This window comes from Callorhinus ursinus, unplaced genomic scaffold (genome assembly GCF_003265705.2).
Source record: "Callorhinus ursinus isolate GAN/ISIS: 27379988/994484 unplaced genomic scaffold, GSC_fseal_2.0 scaffold5, whole genome shotgun sequence".
Lineage (NCBI taxonomy): Eukaryota > Metazoa > Chordata > Mammalia > Carnivora > Otariidae > Callorhinus > Callorhinus ursinus.
In genome coordinates, this window is record NW_027397067.1 from 51,860,882 (window position 1) to 51,884,334 (window position 23,453).

The 23,453-nt window shown below is 37.6% G+C and overlaps 1 protein-coding gene across 1 annotated transcript; it reads right to left on the reverse strand.

The window, feature by feature from the left end:
• Positions 1-7,891: 7,891 nt before the first annotated feature.
• Positions 7,892-16,977, reverse strand: ABRA (actin binding Rho activating protein). Its single transcript, XM_025871504.2, has 2 exons — positions 16,286-16,977; positions 7,892-8,369 (listed from the first exon to the last, which is right to left on the reverse strand). The coding sequence occupies exons 1-2, from the start codon at positions 16,948-16,950 to the stop codon at positions 7,892-7,894; spliced, it is 1,143 nt and encodes a 380-aa protein (XP_025727289.1). The 5' UTR covers positions 16,951-16,977.
• Between the last annotated feature and the right edge of the window lie 6,476 nt (positions 16,978-23,453).

The window sequence follows — 23,453 nt, forward strand, 5'->3', positions numbered from 1 at the left end:
TTTGAGTTTGGATTTATTGAATAATCAAGTTACTTTCGTATCTAAGAAGTCTCTGATTAAGCCTACTACTATGGTTTATGTGTAAAAAGTGCTCCTAGTAGTTTTGGGTGGTGGTGGTAATAGTAATGATGGAAGGATGCATTCAAGTAGAGAGAACATCATAGTTTTAAAAATGAGGAAGTGAGAGGGCACTTGACCTGTGAAGAAGTGCAAGTCATTTGATATTTTTAGTTTATGTTGTTTTCTTTTTTGATGTGGATTGCATAGCAAGGTAGGACTGATACCATAGAGTTTCATTATGTGCAATGCCAAGAAATTTAGATTTTTTTTTTATCTCATAGATGCAATTAAAATTTGAGTGGAGGAATGACATGATCAAGTTTACATTTTAGAAAGATCTCTCAAAATGAGATTGGTAGAGAAAAAAACTAGAGACCAGGAGACAAGCAAGCCTTTATACAGTCCAGAGAAAAAATGACGAGACCTGAATAAGAATTGTACAATGGTGATCAAGAAGGAGGATTGGGGGTTTGGGGGGAAAGTATGGCTTTGAAAGAGATTTAGGAATTAGTGTTAACACAGTTTCATTATTACTTGTCAGAAAGAGGTTTAAGGATAGTTCTCAGGTGTTTTACTTAGCAAACTGGGTAAATTATCCATTGATATGAGTGCTGTACAAAAAAGCAGCAGATAGGGAAATTAGGTTAGTTATGAGAAATTAGCTAATGGGGAGAGGTGTTATTTCGTTCCATTAAAAAGATTTTAAAATCAACAACATACAGGTAGATGTTGAAGCCATAACCTATGAATGAAATGCCCTTGGAGATTATAGACTGAGTGAAAAGAGAATTCTTGAGATAAACTTTGGGGATATAGTAATATTAAGTGATAGGCAGAAGAAAAGACTCTTAAGCTTCCATTTCTAGAAGACAGAACAAGAACAAATGAAACCTAATGAAAATAAAAGGTAGGACAAAATGAAGATAGGAAGAGAAGTCAGTAAAATTTAAACAAGGATACAAGACAAAATCAGAATAATAATACTACAGTAAACCTCTAGGAAGATGACGAAAAAGTACGATTGTTAAGAATGTGAAAGGAGACATTACTACAGAGCCTCTATACTTTAAAAGAGAGAGTATATTGTGAACAATTTTATATCAATAAACTTGACAATGTAGGTAAAATGGAAAAAACATTTTGGAAAACAATTCACTAAACCTGACCCCAGAAGCAATACAATTTTTGTATTGTAGAATTTGAATTTGTTAATGAAAAAAAAAAAATAGTCCACAAAAAAACCAGGCCCAAATGGTTCCACTGGGTAATTCTTTTAAGTATTTAAGGAAAAAAAGTCAGTCTTAATTAGATGAACTTTTCCCAGGGTATTAAGAGAGAACTTCAGATACTGCCTTTTGAGGCCAGCATGACCTTGATACCAAAACTTTACAATTCTTACAAGAAAATGAAGTTCTAAAACAGTCTCATATGAACATAGATACAAGATCCTACATAAAATAGCCGCAAATCAAATCAGCCATATATAAAAGAATGTCACCAAATTAAGTTTATTCCAGGAAAGCAAGAGAAGTTAACATTTTAGAACATACCCTTTACCACATTTATAGAAAAAAAGTTTCATGATCATCTCCATAGAAGCAAAAGAAGCTTTTGGTTAATTTCACTGGGGGTCTATGATAAAAACTCAGCAAACTAAGAAAGAAGTGCTCTTCCTTAATCATTAATGATAAAATTATTCTTGAAAAATGTACAGGAAGCATTAATTTATTGAAAGTTTCCTCCCAGAGATAGGAAACCTGACAATGATAACTGCTATCACCACTTCTATTCAACATTGTTCTGGAAGTTTCAACCAGTGAAAAAACAACAAAGAAGGCATAAGGATTGGGAAGAAAGAACTTTAAATGTCATTTGTATGTAACATGATTTAGGACATGGAAATTCCAAAAAGATCAGACTATTTGAATTAACTAGTTGATTAAGCAAGGTCACTAAATACCAGCCCAATATAAAAACTTCATTTCTCATGTACAACCAATAATTAGAAAATGAAGCTTAGAACATTGCCATTTGTAATACCATTGAAAGTATCGGATATATAGCAGAAAAGACCTCAGTAAGAAGGATATACCATATTCATGATTGGAAGACAATATTGAAAGATGTCAGTTCTCCAAATCAATCTATATTGGCAGTGAAAATCTCAGCGAGGCTTATTTTTGGAAATTAAGCTGATTCTATAATTTATGTGGAAATTTAAAGATAGCCAGGGCAACACTGAAGAATGAGGCCATAGTCTTGAACACCAGATACTATGATTAAAAAGATGAATAAGTATGACAATGTGGTATTGGTCAAAGGATTTACAGAAGAAAGAATCAATATCAAAAGCCCAGAAAAGAATTTTTTTGAAAAGATGGCACTTGCTCAATCAAGAGGATGGTCTTTTCAATAAATGGTGCTGGATTAATTGGATATGCATAATGAACAAATAATCTTGATCTCACACCACATGCAAAAATTACAGACTGTGGATCTAAATGGAAAAAGTAAAGTAAAAGTAAAGTATTAGCTTTAAAAATACAGAATATCTTCATGAACTTAGAATATGCATACATTTGTTAAATGGGACAAAAGAGCACTAATGAAAGAAATGAACTCTGCTACATTAAAATTTTAAGAACTTTTCATCAGAAGACATCATTAAAAGTGAAAAGGCAAGCAACAGAGAGGAAGGTTTGTATAATACACAGATCTAATGAATGTCTTAAGCCCACAAAATAAAACTGACTACAAATCAAAAAAATTCAACAAAAAAGATGAGACTTTGGCAGTTCCAAGAGAATTAGAATAGCCAATAAAGGCTATCTTAAAGGGAAATGTGAACTGGAAAAATTTGGAAAATTTTCTTGGCAGGATCTACTAAAGCTGAGCCTTTGACCAGCAATTTAATTCCTTGGTATATACCCAACAGTAATGTGTGTATTTGTTTACTGAGAGGTAAGTATTGGAATGTTTACAGAACTATTTGCTTTCTCCTCTCCCCACTCTCTCCCCCTCCCTCCACACACCCATCCACTCACCTATTATGCTGAATCTAATTCTATTATACTTTACATATGTATTTGTGTGCTTCTCCTAAGACCTGGGGTATCCTTTTATATAACCACAGTATAATGTTTGAATTCAGGAAATTTAACATAACACAATATTTTGATTTAATATGCCATCCACTTTTTTAATTTCACCAGTGGTCCTAATAATGTCCTTTAAAGCATTATTTTTCCTGATCCATTATCCAATCCAGGATCCTTCATTGCAGTTAGTTGTTCTTTTTGATCTTTTTTAACTTGGAAGAGTTCATTAGTCGTTCTTTGTGTTTTATGAGTGGTATGTTTGAAGAGCTCAGGATTATAGAATGTCCATCAACGTGGATTTGTCTGAATTTTTCCTATATTTAGGTGATGCATTTTTGGCAAGAAAACCACAGAAGTGATGTGTTCTCTGCATATTAGGATGCACATATATATGTTTATCCCCTTATTGGTGATAATAGCTTGGATTAGTTGATTAATATAGTGTCCACTATGCTTTTCCACTGCTATTACTTTCCCTTTGTAATTAATAAGGAATGTATGAGGAAATACTTTAATACCATAGTTACTCTGTTCTCCAAGTTTTCAGTGTTTTTGGTATCCATCGAGGATTCTTGCCTGAGTTACAGAAATTGTTGCAAAATTATGATTTTTCTAACTTTTATTCCCAGCACATTTATTAGTTGGCATTTACTGTAAGAGCTTTCTTTTATCACTTAAGAATATGTATTACTGGTATGAACTAATAGGTTCTTTTTTTTTAATTCAAAGTGTTGAGTCCATTTCTGTCCTATATTTAACCAGGGAGTGCCCTGTCAAACTGACTTCTGTACATTTTCTTGAGCTCTTGCCCCTGGTAAAACATGATGTTCCAGATTTACCTGTACTTTCTGTAACCCAATCCTAGAATCAGCCATTTCTCCAAGTAGACATGTTTCTCTTCAAAGGAGAATGATATTTGGAAATCTGGTTTTTTTTTTTTTTTAAAGATTTATTTATTTGAGAGAGCACAGTGGAAAAAGTAAGAGGGAGAAGCAGACTCCCAGCTGAATGGAGAGCCCCCTGCAGGGCTTGATCCCAGGACCCTGATATGACCTGAGCCAAAGGCAGATGCTTAACCAACTGAGCCACCCAGGTGCCCAGAAATCTGAATGTTGTTTGTTGCTGCTGGGGTGGCATTGCTTCTAGGGCCTTTTAGGAGACAAGAGCTAGGAAGTAAATTCACACATCATGAGTGCACACTAATACCTCTAATTGCAACCTAACATTATGGACTTCTTCCTTGTCTTCCCACTCTCCATGTTTGTATCTCTTCTCCCTCAGTGAGGATATCCGTATATGACTCATTTGCTTAACCTGACAATATACACTTCATAGTTTCAGAATTGCTACACCCATACTCTCACAACAAAAGTAGAATATTCCTTTGCAGTTTGTTGTCTTTAGACTGAAGATATTTAATCGAAATATTGTATTCAAGAGTTATGTACATTTCTTTTTTTATCCTATGTGGTTAATAATTTGAAATAGAATTTGGTTTATTACTTTTGTTTATATTCAATTTCATTTACTTCTGTCTTCATTTATTTAATTTTACTTTTTGTATATGTAAGTATTTAAAGGGCTCCAAAGTCAAACTCTGCAGAATTTTGTCTCTTTCAACCAATTTCCCCCCCATCCCTACAGGAAGTCAATTTCATTATTTCTGGTTATCCTCTATTGTGTACATATATATATATATATGTACACACACACATGCACATATAAAATCCAGTTGTGTGTATATGTGTGCATGCTTATGTATACACACTAAAAATAACTCCAGTTCTTAAAGACTTTGTTTTTCTTAGAGTTGCATCCATTGTGTGGATGTACCATACTTTATTCAGCCATGTTCCCATATGTATTAGGTTTTTCCAGTATTTTACAATTTAAAATAATGCACAATGCATTATGCATATGTGTTTTCATATTGTTTAAGTTTTATCTTCAAGGAAAATTTTAAGAGTGGAATTTTTGGTCAAAAATAAATGCAATGTAATTTTGTTAGATACCAACATGCCCCCAAAATCTGGTCACACAATGTCATCAGATAACCCTTGTTGGGATGATGGTGAGTGAACCATAATTCTCTCAAAACCTCTAGCCTGAGAGATTAGATCATACAGTGCACTGATAAAGTAAGTAATTTAACAGACATTAACTGTGTCCTTACTGTGTAGTAAGAAATGTTGTAGGTACTGGGGATGAAAAGGAACATTCTAGAAATCCTAAGGGAGCATCTTCACTAAGAGACCACTTAAGCATGGGCCAGATGGTCTTCTGCTCTTCTTATCCTTGAACAGAGTGACTTAAAGTACCACAATACTTCCCTGAGCATGAGTTCCCATTGACTCAAAATTTTGGCTTACACAGAATTATCCCCACATCATGTGCGAATCAGCACCCAATATACCTTTTGGTAGTATTAAGAAAAAAGGAACTTGAGTTTGGGAAGTTCAAAGTGGAAGGCAAATGAAGAATATAGGTGCAGCCCCACTTCACTTGGGAAGTGAAAACTCGAAAGCAGAACTTTCCTCCTGTTGGGGGTCGTTGGGCAGAATGGTAAGAAGGTGAACTTGGGAATCAGGAAGTCCTAAAACTTCAAGTTAAAAAAGTTGAAAGGCATCAAAATGTGGTGGTCCAGACAGAAGGCGTTTTTATAAAGTACATTTCAACCACTCCAAAACTCTTGAAACTTCTTATTGAAAGTTTGGAAAAGAAAAATTCTGAAGATTTGGAAACCCATTGTATACTGCTTATTACCATTAAAATGCTATTGATGGTGTATATTTATTTCATGTGTAATTTTCGTTACTTTGACAACTATAAAAAATATCTATGAAGGCTTTTGCCACCTGAGTTCTACTTATCCTTTCTTTGTCTAAAACTCTGTTTTTCAACTATGGATTTTCTTACCATACCGTTTTTAGGATAAAATTCTGTCATATAGCAGGCATTTTTCTCTAAGGGAACTAGCTTTCTGACTTCACAGCCATACCTTATTCAGAGGAGTGTTAATGTAGGCTCTCTGAGAAGATTTTCTAACTCCATCCTCAAATTCCAACAAATTGAAGTTTTGGACTAATCTGCGTCAGTGGCTGCATAAATGGTTATTGTTCAGAGTTGAATATAAGGAAATTCTTCTGAAGCCTTGATCTAAATATTCCACCAATACTAGAAGTAACCCAACTTGCACTCTATAATTTTGTTGTATTTCAAACACAAGAAAGTGTTATTGTGCAATATAACATTAAAATAGTAATATATAAATAAGAACAGAAAATATAGAAAATATCTTTTATTCTTGTGCATGACTTTAAATGTTGACATGGATTTCACTGTAATAGAAGTGTACATCTTATGAAATTCTATTTAGAAATATTGGTCATTAATTTGTAATTTAACAAATCTATTAGGGAAACAAAAATGTACATTCTTCTTTAAGAAGATATTGGAACTTTCAGTTTGAAAGAGAATCATACATGAAAACAAAGATAATTCCTATAAGTAGTTTAATCCATACCTTATGTTAAACCTAAACATCTAACAATTATGAGTGTCTATTGTCTTGAGGTATTATAATTTGTCATTAATTTCTGTATTTAACACAAAAGTACTATAATATTTACCAACTTTCAGTGAATTCAGTAAGAACTGTAACCTCACATCTTATTCAGTTTGTTTTTAGAATTTTGTAAGACACATTAAATCTGAGAAAAAATAACGAGTAACAGATTAAGGCCCACTAAACTTCTCTGTCATCATATTTAACAGCTTTTTTCACTTTGACAAAACTGCTAGTGCCATTTTAGGACTTTCAGATATTTCATAATATTTGTTAGAGCATCAAGAAAATTAAAATGGCTCAAATCTCTTCCTAATTTACCAATGCTTCTATCGGATTCCTCTGCACTGAATATTCCACTTCATTATAGAATTTTCTGTATTCCTACTTCATTGTATATTGACATAAATGTAAGCAGCGTGATGCATTAAGTTTTCGAGAAAAAATAAACTTCTCCAAGAAGTCCTACAAAGACAGATAATTTTGAATCTCTCACCTGTGTATTACTTCCACAGTGAAGGTAAACATACCGCCTTCTCTAGCTTTCTGAACACCAGCGATGTTTATTTTTATGTGGTTTGTGCAAATCATACTAGAAAGGACAACTAACACCCGTTGGAAATATTTTAAATTCCAAGCTCACAGAGAAATTTCATCAATTTCCACATCTTATTTGGATACTTTTTACTTATGTGTTTATTTTATAAGTGATGCTTTGATAGAAATAATAATACAAAGTCAAGCTTCTTAGAAAATTTTTAGTTTTGCCAAACTTAACGGAATTCTTTACCCCAAAATGACACATCTTAATATGTTCTGCTCATGTTTACCTAAAATCAGCATTTTTCTTAGATGTAGTAATTGTTTATTGAAATATCTGTAATAATTTCTGCAATCCATAGCCAAATATTTTTGCCTGAAGGGTAAGTAGAATTTTAAATGTTTATGCTATTGTATACTAATAACACTCTACGTGCCTTCTGATATGCTGTGTGCTTCCTCAAAATCTTCAAACTTCCTCAGAAATAGAGTACCAAAAAGACATTAATGTAAAAATTGTTTAATACTTACTAACTTATTACAGAGCAGTTTGCATTTTAATTTTTACTGTATTAGCTGTTGGTGTTAAGACAACAGTGGGTCAAGTCTGGCTTTTGTTGTTGAAGGTTCACTGGAGTAGAGTAATCACAACATGGTCATCTTGGCCTTGCCATAACATCTCTCCTTCGAAGTCAACCAGCCCATGCTTCCTGGCACGCATGAGAATTCCCACTACTTTATCTGAAATACGAACGTATCTGTCAAAGAGATCTCCAAAAGTCACCTGGATCTTGCCATCTCCTCTGTGGCGGGCCATTGTGCGGATGATGAAGCACATGTCCATGATCTCTCTGTAGATGTGCTCCTCAGCTCGCTTGGCCCTTTCCGCCGTTTTGGTTCCCTCCTTGGGACGGCCGTAGCCTTCATCTCCTTTGTGTAGGCGGGTGGACATGGCCAGCTGATAATCGAATTCTTCACTGAAAGGATTGAGCTTCTGGGATTGGATGTGTTCATCAGCCCATTGTTGCCATCTCCCTTTCAGGTTGTCCACTTGGCTGTATTTCCGTTGGGCCTTGCAGCTGAGTTTCTCTGTAAATCTATTTGCCCTAAAAGGGAGAATGAAGAATCAAGATACTGATATTTAACATCCAAGTGTTGCTTTCTCTTTGTACTTCCTGCACGTAGACATCTTAACGTAAGTCTAATTTTTTCATTATAAACAAAATACAGTACAATAAATTAGAAATGAAAGAAGAACAATTGTAACAGTCACATCATTGTTCTTTATTTTTATTTGATAGATGACAACTACCACTGTTCTCATTTTGGAGCACCATAAAAAATATTAAACTCTATTTCAAGAAAAAAATGTTCTTTACCCAAATACAAAGTAAATATGTATGTCTTAAAGTTGCATGTTGATGACATTTTAGAATTGGAATCATATAAATGTATTAAGGGAAACCATTTTGTAAAGGACTTAAGAAACCACTTATTTCCCAGAAATAAGGCTTATTATACTAGTCATATACATTGTATTATTCACTTATGTATGTATGTTCATATATAGATTTTTGATGAGAGCATATTTATTCTAGTATCAATGATGTGCCACAAATTATGGAATATCAAGTTGTATAGATAGAAGACAGTTGCTAGCAATAGTAACATTTATTGAATACTTTGTGCTGGCATTCTTCTAAATACTTTTTATTAATATTCCTATGACCAGTCTATGAGATAGGTATGACTATTCTCACTTCCCAGATGAGGAAGCTGAGGTCAGAATGGTTAAGTAACTTGCTTAAAGGCACACACCTGGTAAGTGCTAGTGCTGGGATTTGAACCAGGCCTGTGTGTAACTACCGTGAAATACTGCCCTAAACCAGTGACAAAGGTAGTATTCAAACACCAACTGTCTGAGGCTAAAGTCAGGACTCTTCCCACTGTGCAGTGATGTCTGTCACTCATGCGGGTACAGTGTCCAATAAGTAGATGAGTTGTGTTTCAGATGTGTGTGTGTCCTTGCAATTTGGAATGCATTTTCTTATAAAAAACAAACCCAACAGCCTTGGAAGTATAGACCAGTGGTGTCATGAAGGTACAGGCCTAATTTTAAAATGGGTAAAATTTATCTTTAAAAGATTCCTCTGTCTTCTCTGTATCTCCAGTCTCCTAGACGTTTTCCTAGGTCTCTTTGCCTTCATGAGTAAAACATGAACTCTTGGACTATCTAAAAGTCAGAGATTTGTATTCCTCATCGTCACAAGCGACCTACCCTTCCCTCTCCCCAACACCAAGTGACCTCATGTCTGGAAGCTCAGGGATTGGAGATGCAGAGCCTCACTGAATTTGCTGAGTGAGCAGTATGCCTGAGCTAAGTAGCCCTTCCTATCCAAAGTCTCACAATTTTCTATTCAAAACCAGTTACAGGCCAGATGTGGGTATTCCTCACTATCCAATCTCACTTCCCGAAATCTGGTTATCTAAATGCAGGAGACTCACAGACCTGGATAGGGAGACACAGCTACTTGTATTAGCATTTTCAAAAGAGGAATAACAGCCACTAGATGGCAAACTTTCACTAATTCCCATGTTTTATGTGTTCAAAACTATGCTTGCTGCATTCAGTTTCATTACTATGACAGAGCTCAAACGAGGGGTATGCTGGTACGTATAACACTGCTATTCTTTGTAGTCACATGGATAAAATATATGACAAAGTTAATTGGGAGAAAGCACATAAAAAACTGTATACACAGTTACTGCAATTTTTAAAAGTCACATACATATGGAAAAGTACTAGGAATTATACCACACTGAAGGCTGGTCCTCATCAAGTCCACGATCACCTGCCTCTCCATAGACTGTCCCTGTTCACCTTCCCAGAGTAGGGGCTGTTTGATCTCATTATCAGATGAGAGCAAACACCTTCTCCCCTGAGAACCATGGCAATACATGATGGGCATCCTCTTGAATAACGAGCTCAAGGCCATCCCAGCATAACCCAAAGCTCATACCTGATTTGAGGCAGGGACATCCTGCTAGAGAAGAGACTTGAAGCATCTCAGAAGAAAATGAAAAGAATGACATAATGCATACTTGCGTCTCCCAAATACTGACTGTAGTTCTGTCCTATATTATAAAATGTAATACAGTAGTCCCCCCTTATTCATGGTTTCAATTACCTGTTGGGCAAATATAGTCTGGAAGCAAATGATCCTCTTTCTAATGAGTCATCAGGTCAATAGTAGCCTAAGGCTACATCACGGTGCCTACATCATTCACCTCACTTTATCTCATCACGCATGCACTTTTTTCTCTTTCTTTTTCTTTTCCTTTTTCTTTCTTTCTTTTTTTTTTTAAGAGAGAGAGAGCACATGAGTGGGGAGGGGCAGAGGGAGAGGGAGAGAGATAATCCCAAGCAGGCTCCATGCCTAGTGTGGAACCCGACACTGGGCCTGATCTCACAACCCTGAGATCATGACCCAAGCAGAAATCAAGAGTCAGACACTTACCCGACTGAGCCATGCAGGCGCCCATCATCACATTGGCATTTTATCATCTCACACCATCATAAGAAGAGTGAGTATAGAACAATAAGATATTTTGAAAGAGAGACCACATTCATATAACTTTTATTATAATGCACTGTTATAATTTCTCTATTATTATTGTGGTTAATTTCTTACTGTGCCTAATTTACAAATTAAGCTTTTTCATACATATATATGTATAGGAAAAAATAGTATATGTCTGGTTTGGTATTTCCCTCAATTTTAAGCATTCACTGGAGGTCCTAAAACAGATCCCCCACAGATAAGGGGGAGCTATTGTACTTTTCCCTTTAAGGAACTTCTGGCCACCTTGGCATACTTTCCATCTTTTTCGTTAAAGTATTTATGACACCTACTGTGTGTCAGGCATTGTTTTAGGTACTTTTGGGTATCCAATAATAAAAAAGTAAATAGCCATTAAAAGACATTCATGAAGATAATCAGAGGAATACCAATTTGAGTATATGGTAAAATTCTAACTACATAAAATGCATACACATCAAGATGAAGAAATCAGTGGCATGTGCACAATTGAAAATAATTGTTAGTATCCAGATGGCAGTTGATTTTTTCTTTTTAAAAAATTATCTTTCCTGTTGGTATCATATTGATTTTACGATTTAAAGAAAGAAAAAAAAAAGGAAAATATTCAAATTAGCCTTTCAAGGTAACTTGTTTAAACTGTATGTTATATGGGTCTCTGATTCCTTGATGTAGGGTTTTTTCCCTCTAATTTGCATTAGGACCTTAGAGTCCCTGAATTTTTAAACTCTATGTTATTAGGGATAGGGTTGAGGTTGGTGAGGTAAAAAATCTCTGAGGAAGTGAAGCATTTATCTTCTAAAAATCACCTCCTAAATCGTAATATCCATTTGTTATATTGTCAAATTGTAATTCCCAATAATAGGAGAGAAGGAAAGCAAAGGAATTGGTCTAATAAGCAAGAATTAGAACATAGGTTATAAAAAGTGAAGGAGGAACTACTTTAATGAGTATGTAATTGTCTCTATCTTATAAACGTTCTGTATTGTTTTTGCATTTCCAATTTCTAAAAAGCCTGAAAGTTCATGTTTATTTTTTTGAAGATTTTATTTCTTTGTCAGAGAGAGAGTGAGAGAGAGAGAGGCAGGCAGAGGGAGATGCAGGCCTGAGCCAAAGGCAGACGCTTAATCAACTGAGCCACCCAGGCATCCCTGAAAGTTCATGTTTAAATCAGGACTAGAAAATCTTATACCTTGAATATCTTCTTGGTTAATGAACATAAGAAACAATATACCAGGTTATCCTGTTTTTTTTTACCTTCAAGTAAAAATGTGAATAATAGTTTAGATTGAGCTTTTAGAAAGACAATCTAGTATAAATTTATAGGAAGCAAAGCAATATTCAAAGACTGACATCACACCCATATTTTAAGATAGTAATATTTCATCTAAACTTGCCTTCTTAGTTTCTTCATTATTAGTAAGCAAATGTTCTTATAGTCAACAAATATTTCCCCTGTCCAATTATGTGCAAAGTAACTAATTCTGCTAGACATTATAAGCATTCTAATTGGAGAGTGTACATTCATTCACTGAAATAAATTCAGAAATTTATTTATCTATTAGCTTTAAAAATGGCATCAGTTTGAGTATTGCTTTCTCATGTGAATGGGCTTTTCAGCAACCTAATGAGAATACAACTGTATCATAGCTTTATCATTTTGGAGTAATAATTATGTGGGTAAATTATTAAATATGAATAAACCCCACAGGAAATAAAAATCCTGAAGGGTATATTTCAAACTTAACCAAGTTCACTGGCACTGGAAACACTCTGGTAGGTGGTCTTCGCCTGCATCACCAAACGATGCTTCAAAATGTCATGTGGCTGGAGGTGAACTTTTCTGGTCTAACTCTTGGATTGGCATGAAGAAAGCAGAGACCTGCTTTCATGGCCCCACCCAATAGACTCCCGTAGAGGGAGCATTTCTCCTCTTGGCCCCAAACATTTCTCTGTCAGTAAAGCGAATAATTTCTGCTACCCTTTCCAACTTCCCAGGGAAGTGCTGGGGAGAATCTGTTCCTCTGTGCATTGGTTTGCTTGCTCGTCTCCACAGGAAGTCTGGCCAGTTTGATTAATGGAAGCATGCCATTCACAGGGTCACTCTTATCTCTGTCTGTTTTCAATCAGGTTTGAGAGTCAGGCCTGTAATCCTTCTTGCAGATTGGTAACTGTTCTCAGACTCCATAGAAAGGGTTCTATGCTCTAGAATTGGGGTCAAATAGCAGAAAGCCATACTTCAGCTCTATTTCTAGCAAAGTCCTTCAATATAGTTGTACCCAGACCTTACATTTAGGATGTTATTAGGATTCTGTTAATTAAATTGACACTTTGACCTCCCATTTTAGTTTTCTTGAGCCCGTTCCCTACTGAGAGAATCAGTCTAGCATAGTGGTTAAGAACATAAGCTCTGTCATCAGCCGTCCCAACTTGGTCACTTACTAACTCTGTGACTTGGATATATTTCTTAATGCCTCTGTGTGTCAATTCCCTTATCTGTAACATGGCATTCTTATTCTCAACTATTATTATTTTTGTTATATGAATATAACTTGGAGAGGATGAATGGATGATTGGCACTTGAATATTGCACCATTACTGAATGGGAGAGGGATGCAGTTTCTTTTGTTAAAGGACTGGACCAAACAAGTCATGTAACTATACAATCAAAACACTCAATATTTTTAAAATAAAGCATTAAATAGAAATCATTTTCATAGTAAAACCCTGTTAGCAAAACTCTGTTAGTAAAGAATATCTCTACTTTTAACCAAACCTGACTTGTTTTTGTTATCCATGGAACATCTTAACCACCAAAAAACCTCTCTTTCTACTTAAACATTCGTGGTACATAATTTTCTCCCTATTGGTAGATATAGGTAAAGAATAGTGCTTAGAATGAAAAATGAATTAACAAAATCTCCTTTCATACAGGCTTACTTGATAATATCACACTCATTTCTCAAGCAGTACTTGAGAGTCCCATCAGGCTTCTGCTGAAGCTTCCTGAGCACAGCTAGGATTACTGCTGACATTAAGCAATGCTGTTTCTGCATACGACATCCTGGTACCCTATGTTCTCTAAGACTGAGAGAAAGGAACCGAAGAAGGGAAGAAGAGATTTAATCCCCTTCCTTCACTCCAACCCTGGGGACCAATCTCCCAGCATCCTGTAGGGTTGGGATCACCAGGAATGGCCCCCTGCATTATAATGCATACAACTTATTAAGGAGTTCCTCTGGGTCCATTGCTTTGCATCATTAATATCAAAATAACTCAGTAGGTTACATCTATTTTTTAGATGAGGACTAAGAGACAGGATTTGCCAAAGTAATCATGATTCAAACCTAATTGTCTCTCATTCAAAGCCTATGCTCCTCTCCATCACACTAAGAAGGTGTCCATGTACATGTCCGGTTTTAGGAACCTGAGAAGGGTCCTGTATGTGAGTCCCCACTTCCAGTTTAGAGTGTGGTGAAGAAGAGAGTGGGATCGAGAGCCAGAATGCCTGGGTTCAAATCCCATAGGCTGTACAGTCTTATCCAAATTTTCTACTATGTCTTTGTCTTATGCCCCCATCTATCAAATGTGGAGAATACTTATGCCTGCCCATGAGAATGTTGTGAGGATTAAATGAATAAACATATGAATAAACATAGACAAGTGCCCAAGAAAAGTACATGCATTGGAGATTGTCTCCAGTCGTCCACTTCCTACCTCTAGCCAATCCGAAGCATGCTGACAGAAGATCATCATTGTGCCATCCTCAATCTTTATTCTGTTGGGTTCTATTATTCCATTTCTAGCAAGCACGGGTACACACACACACACACACACACACATACCAAATCCACAAGACCAGAATTAGACTACGGTTCCATATTTCCTGGTAGAATATTTATTTCTGATTATGAATTTCTGGATTAATGTAAGTAGAGCACAAATCCAGATCTCTCCACGACATCCTCAAGGCACTGCGTGAGAGTTAGCACCAAGTCTGTTTTCAGAGTTAAGAGGACAGAGCATGTCAGCTGTCCATGGCATGCACTAAATGTGTGAGTGTCGTTACAATTATCTAGATTTGCCATTTCATTTTTCTTGAAAGCATGTGATGTCATAGTTCTAATTCTTTCAAAACACCTTTAAAGTCACAAACTGTCAGACAGCTTTTTGTCAAATTAGGTAATCAGTTTTGTTCTTTACTTTCTGATTGTTTCATAAAGCTTAAAAAGCACACCTACATGTCTAATGTTTCCAAAGGGAGTCAGTTTGTAATCATCATATTAGAAGCTTTTCACATATTTTGATACTCTACAGTTATGGAGTGGGATATCCTGGCTTTCTATTATGTGGAGGTAGAGTTACTGTCTTGAAAGAAAATATGTATTTTTTTATCTGAATGTATCGGTTTGACTCTGTGTGTGTGTGTGTGTTTTGACATCCAAATGTTTTAGGATTGTGGTATTTTAATGACCTAGCTTTAATAGCATTTCTGTCTTTGATTACCAAGAGAACAAACCTTTTCTGAAAGTTTGAAAAATTGCCAAATAATAAAGTCTATGTGAATAATAATAGCTTTTATATATGGAGCGTATGGAGCAGGTACTGTGGTAAATGCTTGGCAGCCTTAATCTCATTTACTTCTCCCAGTACAACAGAATTCATCCCAAACGTTTACTCTTGCTATCATTTTACAAAGGAGGAAATGGGCTTAGAAAAATAACCAGTTCGTGTTTCTGTGTGTGTGTGTGTGTGTGTGTGTGTGTGTGTGTGTGTGTGTGAGATGAAAACACTTAAGATCTACTCTCTTAGCCACTTTTGAGATTATAGTACGATATTATCAACTATTGTTGGGGCAGAGCTGGAATTTGATCTTGGGTCTAACTTCAGAGCCTACTCTCAAGTTAGATGGCAGCCTCCCACCCGTTTACAGGGTCATGTAGACCTGTGTCCCACGGGCACTGTGTGGGTAGTTGTGTCTCCTGATAATACTATAGACTGGTTTGAGACAAGGGAAAGTTTGCCCAGTCCTAGTCTACCAGCAAGCACATTTTCTGCAGAGAAATAAGCCAAGTTTCTACTCATCCTAGACTTTATTTTAAAAATGTACCCAAGGCAGACATCCTTAGCTTCCTTACATCCTTACATCTTTAGCTTCATCTTTGTTGAGGCTAAAACTTGAGTATTCAGTTCAAAACATAAAGAAGAAACAGAAGAGCACCTTGGCCCAGAGGTCCCTGTCTGGCTTGGTGCTGCCCCTTTGGCCCAGGGGCAGTGCCTTCCCCATAGGACCTTGCCACCTGCGCCTGCCCACTTTTTAAGATTCCCATTCTAACTTTGGGAGCACTTCCCTGCCCTCTCAATCCCCACGGCCAGTTGGGGCTCAGAGGCAGTATAAGCAGCTAGAGGGGGCATACACTTACTGCGAAGGCAAGGGGCGTTTGATTCTGGTGGCGGCCACCGGCTCTCCATCCTGCTCGGGGCTCTCCTCGGTCTCCCCTCCGTAGCCACTGTCCTCTGTGTCGATGCTGTCACTCCTCCACTTCGGCTCATCCTGTTCCATCTCTTGCCAGCCTTTCGTCAGCTCAGATACCAGGTTGGCACATCTCCTCCTCCGCGTCGGGGAGCCGTGGCTGTGGAGGATTCTGTCAATGTCATTTTCTGGCTGCCCGGCTCCAGGCATGTCACTGTCCTCATACCGGTGGCTCAGATGGCTCACATCCCCTCCTCTCTCGTAAGCTTTGCTGACAATTGTTTTGGTCACCTCTTTCCTTTTGATATGAGAGACGTCTGTGGCTTCCTCTGAGCTTTGTCCATCTCCACGTCCCTCTGACTTTTGGGAGGAAAACTTTGCAGCGCTCGGAGCTTTCTGGTGGAGAGTGGGGTAGATCACTGGCTTAGGAGCTTGGGGTGCATCCTGGGCCCCTCCCGGCTGCCAGCCTGTGGGCTCTTGGGCCTGCCTGGTGCTGTTCTCATTTGCCCACTGCTGCCAACCTCGGGCCAAGTTGATCACCAGGGTGGCTGTGCGTACCTTGCGGAGGGCACGCTTGGCTGGGCCCTCCTCTCTTTCCTTGTCTTCCGGAGCCATGCCACCCTTCTCTTCTCTGCTGGTAGGCTGGGCACTGGCTGAAATGAGTATGGACCCAGGGAGTGCCTGAGATTTAAATAGAAGCCAGGTGTGGGGTGGGGGGGGGGGGAAGAGTTTGGTGACAGTGGAAACTATGTGAAACATTTCTTGCCAAGATGTGGTGCCTTCCCCTGATGGTGTGCTTTTTTTAAACCCTGACGTCTCCAGTTTCATCTCAGCAGAGGGACATCTCTGCTGGTGAAGGACAGTGATATGCATTCCCTTTCTTCTCAAGTGCCAGGGTGGAAATTACTAGATTTGATCATGTGCTCAGCCTTATGTTCTTCCTGACCTTAAAATATGTTCCTACCATTTATAGGAGCATAAAATATGGGCACAAATTGTGCTAGGAATATTATAGGCTTATTCTCACTTAAATCTCAATATAGCTCTTAATTAAGTCCCATTTTATAGCGAAGTACAATGAAATCTAACTTCCTACAGCTAATAATATCTGCAATCCAAACCCAGATCTGTCTGATTCAAAACTTGTGCTGTTTATTCTAGTTATCAAAGATCCTAAGTTCCCCCTTTCTTTTGTCTTCATCTCTATCCAATACAGACCTTAGAATCACCTCATCCAACCTTCATTTTCCAGATGGGAAAACTGACGCCCAGATAAGGGGGAGACAAGGACCAGGTTTTCCAGTCCAAAGCTTGAATTGTTATACAGACAGGTCATTTTGATAGACAAGATAATGGTCAAAATTTTGGTCCGATTTAAACTCTACACACATGTTGAATTTCATAGATTAATTTTAGGAATCTTTTCAAATGTTTTGAAAAAATATTTTGTTTTCAAAAAAGACCATTTAAAGACAAAATAGATGAATGCTAGCAGAAGCAACCCCACCGGACCTTTTGTTTTTAATTACACACCCTTCTTCACAGGCCTTTAGGCTCATGCAGAAAAAGATATTCATTCAATTCTCAGAACAAAGATTGAAATATAGTTTTAAAAAAAGGACTGGATAGATCATTTGGAGAGAAAATGACCTATATATGAAGTGTGCTAAACTAGATAAAAATGCTCAGGACTCAGCACCGAATGATTTCTTAAAGTAAGACAAATAGAATTTCTTTTCACACGACAGTTCTATAGGCTTTAGAACTGTACCCTTTCCTCTAATCAATATTGATTGAGAGCTGCTGTCTAAGAGCATTAAAAAAAACCACGGAAGTCAGTTAAGTCTGATGATGAGACAAATTAATTTTAAAAATATGCTGATATCAATTTTTTATCATGTAGGTCATTTACCTCCTAAGAGTAAAACAATTTGGGAGATGATTTAATACTCTACCTAGAAATCTGTCAGATGTGTAGTCTGAGTTCAACAGCATCTGATAATGTTAACTGAAACAAAATCCTTGATTAGGAGGAAATTGGATCACAAGGAAAGAGAACTATTACAAATAAAGATTTAAATCTGAGTCTGAAATTTCTGGCATACTTTCTTGGAATGTAGATATACTGCAGACTGTTTGGTTCCTCTTAGATTCCCTTCATCCCACATGGAATGCCTTGGGAAGGAATGGGGTTCTTCAGAGATGCCCATGAGCTTAGCCCAGGATCAGGCTAATTTACAACTGTCCAAGGAATTTTTCTGCTTCCCTGTGCACACCTGCTGCACATTCAATTCTGATAGAGATGAAGTGGAGATAGCAAATTATTAGTGTTTCAATATTAACAGGCATTGCAGTCCACTGCCTGGGGCTTGGGACTGTCAGCAGACAGTCTTGGCAAAAAATTGAGGCAGCTCCTAACAATCTGGTCATTCCTTCTGAGAGTTCACTTCCAGGGCAACTGTGGTTCTTCATGCCTACTGCTCCAGAAGAAATTGTAAAATTTGTTTCTTCTTCATGTCTACTTTGGGCATTCCTTCCCTAAAGCAAGGTCTATATACTACCTACTGTACAGTTTATTTTTTTACTTTATTTTTTTATATTTACTTATTTGATAGAGAGCACACACATGAGAGAGAGAGAGAGAGAAAGAGAAAGAAAGAGAGCATGCACAAGCATGAGGGGGGAGAGGCAGGGGCAGGGGGGAGAAGCAGGCTCCCCACTGAACAGGGAGCCAGATGCAACATTCCGGGGGGGGTACTCAATCCCAGGACCCTGGGATCATGACCTGAGCTGAAGGCAAAGGCTTAACAGACTGAGCCACCAGGGGCCCCCCTACTGTACATTTTACAAGAAATGTTCTATCTTCTTTCTTAACCTAGATCTAGATTCTTAGTTCAGTATTCTTCTATCTTTTTTTTAAAGATCTTATTTATTTATTTGACAGAGAGAGACAAAGCAAAAGAGGGAACACAAGCAGGGGGAGTGGGAGAGGGAGAAGACTTCCTGCGGAGCAGGGAGCCCGATGCAGGGCTCGATTCCAGGACCCTGGGATCATGGCCTGAGCCGAAGGCAGATGCTTAACAACTGAGCCACCCAGGCGCCCCTATTCTTCTATTTTAATAGAAGGTGCAAAAGAAAGGAAAATGGAGTCTCAAAGATAAAGATATAGTGAAATAAGTAGTTTACAATGTGAGTTTCTTATGAAAACAGGACATTAGAAACTGTAGGTGAAGTTGCAGAGCTGATTAATGAATTACCACCTAAGAAATTTGTCATAAGTGTGAAAGTGTTTTGAAAAAATATTAGTTTTGGGCGCCTGGGTGCCTCAGTTGTTAAGCTTCTGCCTTTGGCTCAGGTCTTGATCCCAGGGTCCTGGATCGAGCCCCACATTGCGCTCCTTATTCAGTGGAGAGCCTCTTCTCCATCTCCCTCTGCCTGCCTCTCCCCCTGCAACTGCTCTCCCTGTCAATTAAATAGATAAAACTTTTTTAAATATTAGTTTTTACTTGATTGATATGCGCAGTACTGGGGGGGGGGTTGTATCTATACACTTCTTTGTGTTATGCACTGAGAAGTCAAGTAGGGCCAACTCTCATCATCAGCTATAAACTCTTACTAAAAAGACTTCAGAAACCCACATTTTCTCAAAGCTCATCTGAAACAATAATTCCGTTGATCCTTTCTACATAAACTAATAATTCCTTTACTAGTTCAGTTTCACAAAGTGCGAATAAAAAGACTTTTATAAAGAACAAAAAGAGCTTCTGATTTCAATTGAATTGAATACGCTCATGGAATGTATACAATGGGCGAAGCATGATGGTAGGCAACGTGAAGAGAGGGTAGAAAGCTGAACAAAATAGAACCTACTTTCAAGGTTTTCCCAATTTAGCCAGAAGAAGACACACATAACGGCTTTAATAGTCTGGGGAGAGCTACATTAGAATTAGAAATAGAAATAAAGCTTTATGGGATCATTGAACAAAGGGTGACTGATTTTATTGGAAGGACCTCACAAAAATGCTGATCCTTTTTCTGGTTTTTTAAAGATGGAAACCTAATAGGTGGATAAAGGGTACTCTGATCTGAAGAAACAAAGTTACAAAGGCATGAAGATACATGGTACACTTAGAGACCCTCTAATGGCCGGGGGTAGAGATCACAAACTCAAATGCCTGCAGGTCATGCAGGTCACTCAAATGTGTGAGGTGAGTTGGGTTTGAGGTATAACAGGGGGTGGTGAGGACAACGGGCAACTGATGAAATAATGTTTCGAGAGATGTAAAAAATGTGATTTTTGCAAAAACTCCTCCAATTCTTAAAATGGTGACAGTTAATACACACAAAAGCACACATACATTCACACACAGTAGTACTGGGCGAGCCAACACGATGTACCATGTCTTTTGATTGTTTGTGGGCCCCGGTTTATGAATTTTTGAGAACATACAGTTTCTATGGGGTAAGGACAAGGGGCTAGAGAATGGTAGGGCAGGCCTCTGAGGAACTAAGTTGGAGCTAAATTGTGAACAACAACTTGCTCAGGAAGCAGTGTTTTGTCATATGGGGCTCATTGTATCACTGAAGCACTCAACATCTCCACAGGCATGACCTGGAGCTTCCTCCAGGTTCAAGACGGAAACTTTTCCTTCTTAGTACAAACCCTCCTCTTTCCCTGTTCTTTCTCAGCTAATGTCACTTTCTCATGCCCATTGTTTAAACTGAAATCTCTAGATCACTAGATCATCCTTGACCTGTAAACCGTCTCCCTATCCTAGTTTTATCTTTTTCAACCCAAACCCCACTTTACTGGTTCTAGATTTGATCATTTGGTAATGCGAATTTGAGATTGCATTGGACTTAAAATGCTTCCTAGGGTTAGGGTGAGGATTAAATGAGTTAATACATGTGAAGTACTTAACGCCATGTCTGGCACGTGTAAGTGTGGCTACATGGCTACTGTTATTCATACCTTGACGTTGAGTCATGGGGTTAGAAAATTAAAGCTCTTTAAATAATTCTGTTTGATGAAGGATAGGATTAATACCACACGCATGGCAGGGGTGAGTCTTCAGATGGGAAGGTCAACTGGGGTCACTTGTAGGGACTGGGGGCTGCAAAAGAAAGCTTATGTATAGTGTTTTATTTTAAGGTAATTTATAGTGAGGCTTTTAAGGCAGTGTCTGAAAGGTTTCCCTCAGTATGATGAGGGTCAGATGAGGTCTCAGTTATGTGGTAGTGATAACTCCGTTGAGTGCAGACTCTATCCTGAAATCTCCTGGAATATAGAGCTCAGTGGTTTACAATCACTGAGAATCACATTAGAATCTTAAATCACATTGGAATCACCTGTGGAGCTTTTAAAAAAACTGCAGACGGTAAAGTGATATATCTAAAGACAGGTCTTGGGTGGAGTCCTGGCACCGCCTTAATCTTAACATACCTCAAGGTTGAGAACCATGGTTCTAGATTCTACTGTGCTGTGTGTCCAGCAGAGACTCAAAATGTAGGTTTTAAGAGTGTAGTGACCAGTAGCCCAGGTACTGGGTTCAAGCAGATTGGTTTTGCATTCTGGATCTTCTTTCAGAATCTCTGTACCCTTGCAGAATTAGTTAATTTCTCTGAGACTCAATTGCCTTGTCTGGAAATGGCAATCATTACTTCCCCCTGTGTTATTGTGTTTATATAAGATGAGGTCTGTAAGGCAGTTAGCCTACTGCCCAATACACTAAGAGCACCACATGGAAGCTATTTGTATTGTTATTTATACTGTTATTGAGGATTATGATGCCATCTTCTAAATAATAACCTAGATTCATAGATTACATTTCAAACCTCAGTATGAATAATGAAATATAAACTTTTACATTGTAGACAATAACAATTTACATATTATTCCCAGAGACTAAAGAAAATTTCAGAGAACAAATGTCACAAAACCCACTACCAAACTGTAGTCACATTAACTTAATTCATAAAACAAACATGTAAATGCTTATTATATCTATTTAAATCTGAACAATGTTGGTATTTATTCCACCTTAAAAGAAATATAATCTCTTGGCCCCATATCCACTCCATTATTCAACTCCCCTTAACAGTAAAACCCTTTGGAAGAAGTGTGTATATTGCCTGTCTCCAATTCTGTTTCCTGTTTTCTCTTGAACCTAATCCAAACAGGTCTTACCTTCACAATTTATTAAAACTACACGTGTCCTGTCACCAATAACTTCCATATTATGCAATCTAATAATCAATTATTGGTTCTAAATATACTTGTCCTATCTCAACATTTGACACATGAGAATAGTCACTCCTCCTTCAAATGTTTTCTTCACTTGACACCTGGAACAAAACTCTCTAGGTTTTCCTCCTACATCACTGGCTGCTCCCTCTTAATCTCCTTTGCTGGTACTTTCTCTCCTCTTTGGCTTCTTAACATTGGACTACACAAAACTGGGTCCTCTTCACTGCTCAATTTATACTCACTGCCTTGGTGATCTCAAGGTTTTGAATGCCATCTCTATGATGACAATTCCCAAACATGTATTTCCATCCTGACCTGTCCCTTATACTTCAGGTGTGTATACTCAGCAACCTGGTAGTCATGTCTACCAGATGTCTGCCTAATGGTTAGGTCAATCCTAATGTGTACAAAACTGGATAAATATTTCTAACTTGAGCTTTTCACAGTATTCGTCTTTTCAGCTCAGAATCAGTTGCTCAGGCCAAGAGACCTGAAGTAATCTTTGACTCCTTTTCTTTTCTCATATCCCGCATACAGTTCCCTAGTATATCCTGTTGGATATGCCTTGAAAATTATCCAGAATTTGACCACTTCTCATCATCTTTATCATTCGAGGCTAGAGAGGTAAATAGGAGGGCCAGATTGTAGAGGCATTTTAAAGCCCTGATAAGAAATGTAGGTTTAATCCTAATATTATAAAGTTTTGACCTGAAGAATGCATGATCAAAATTTTTAACAAATTCACTTTGTTGGTGGTATGAAGGATAGATTCAAGGATGGTGTGTGGGCAAGAGTAGAGGCTCAGGAATTTTTTTTCTTTCATCGAAAGGAAGTTCCCTACCACAAGAGCAGGATGTTGGGAGCTGGGGTG

What these genes read in the sequence shown, in the direction of transcription:
- ABRA (XM_025871504.2), bottom strand. Translation starts at nt 16,950, where the DNA reads ATGGCTCCGGAAGACAAGGAAAGAGAGGAGGGCCCAGCCAAGCGTGCC. An exon ending in AAACGCCCCTTGCCTTCGCA is followed by an intron (nt 8,370 to 16,285) that starts GTAAGTGTATGC and finishes TCTCCCTTTTAG; the next exon opens with GGCAAATAGATTTACAGAGA.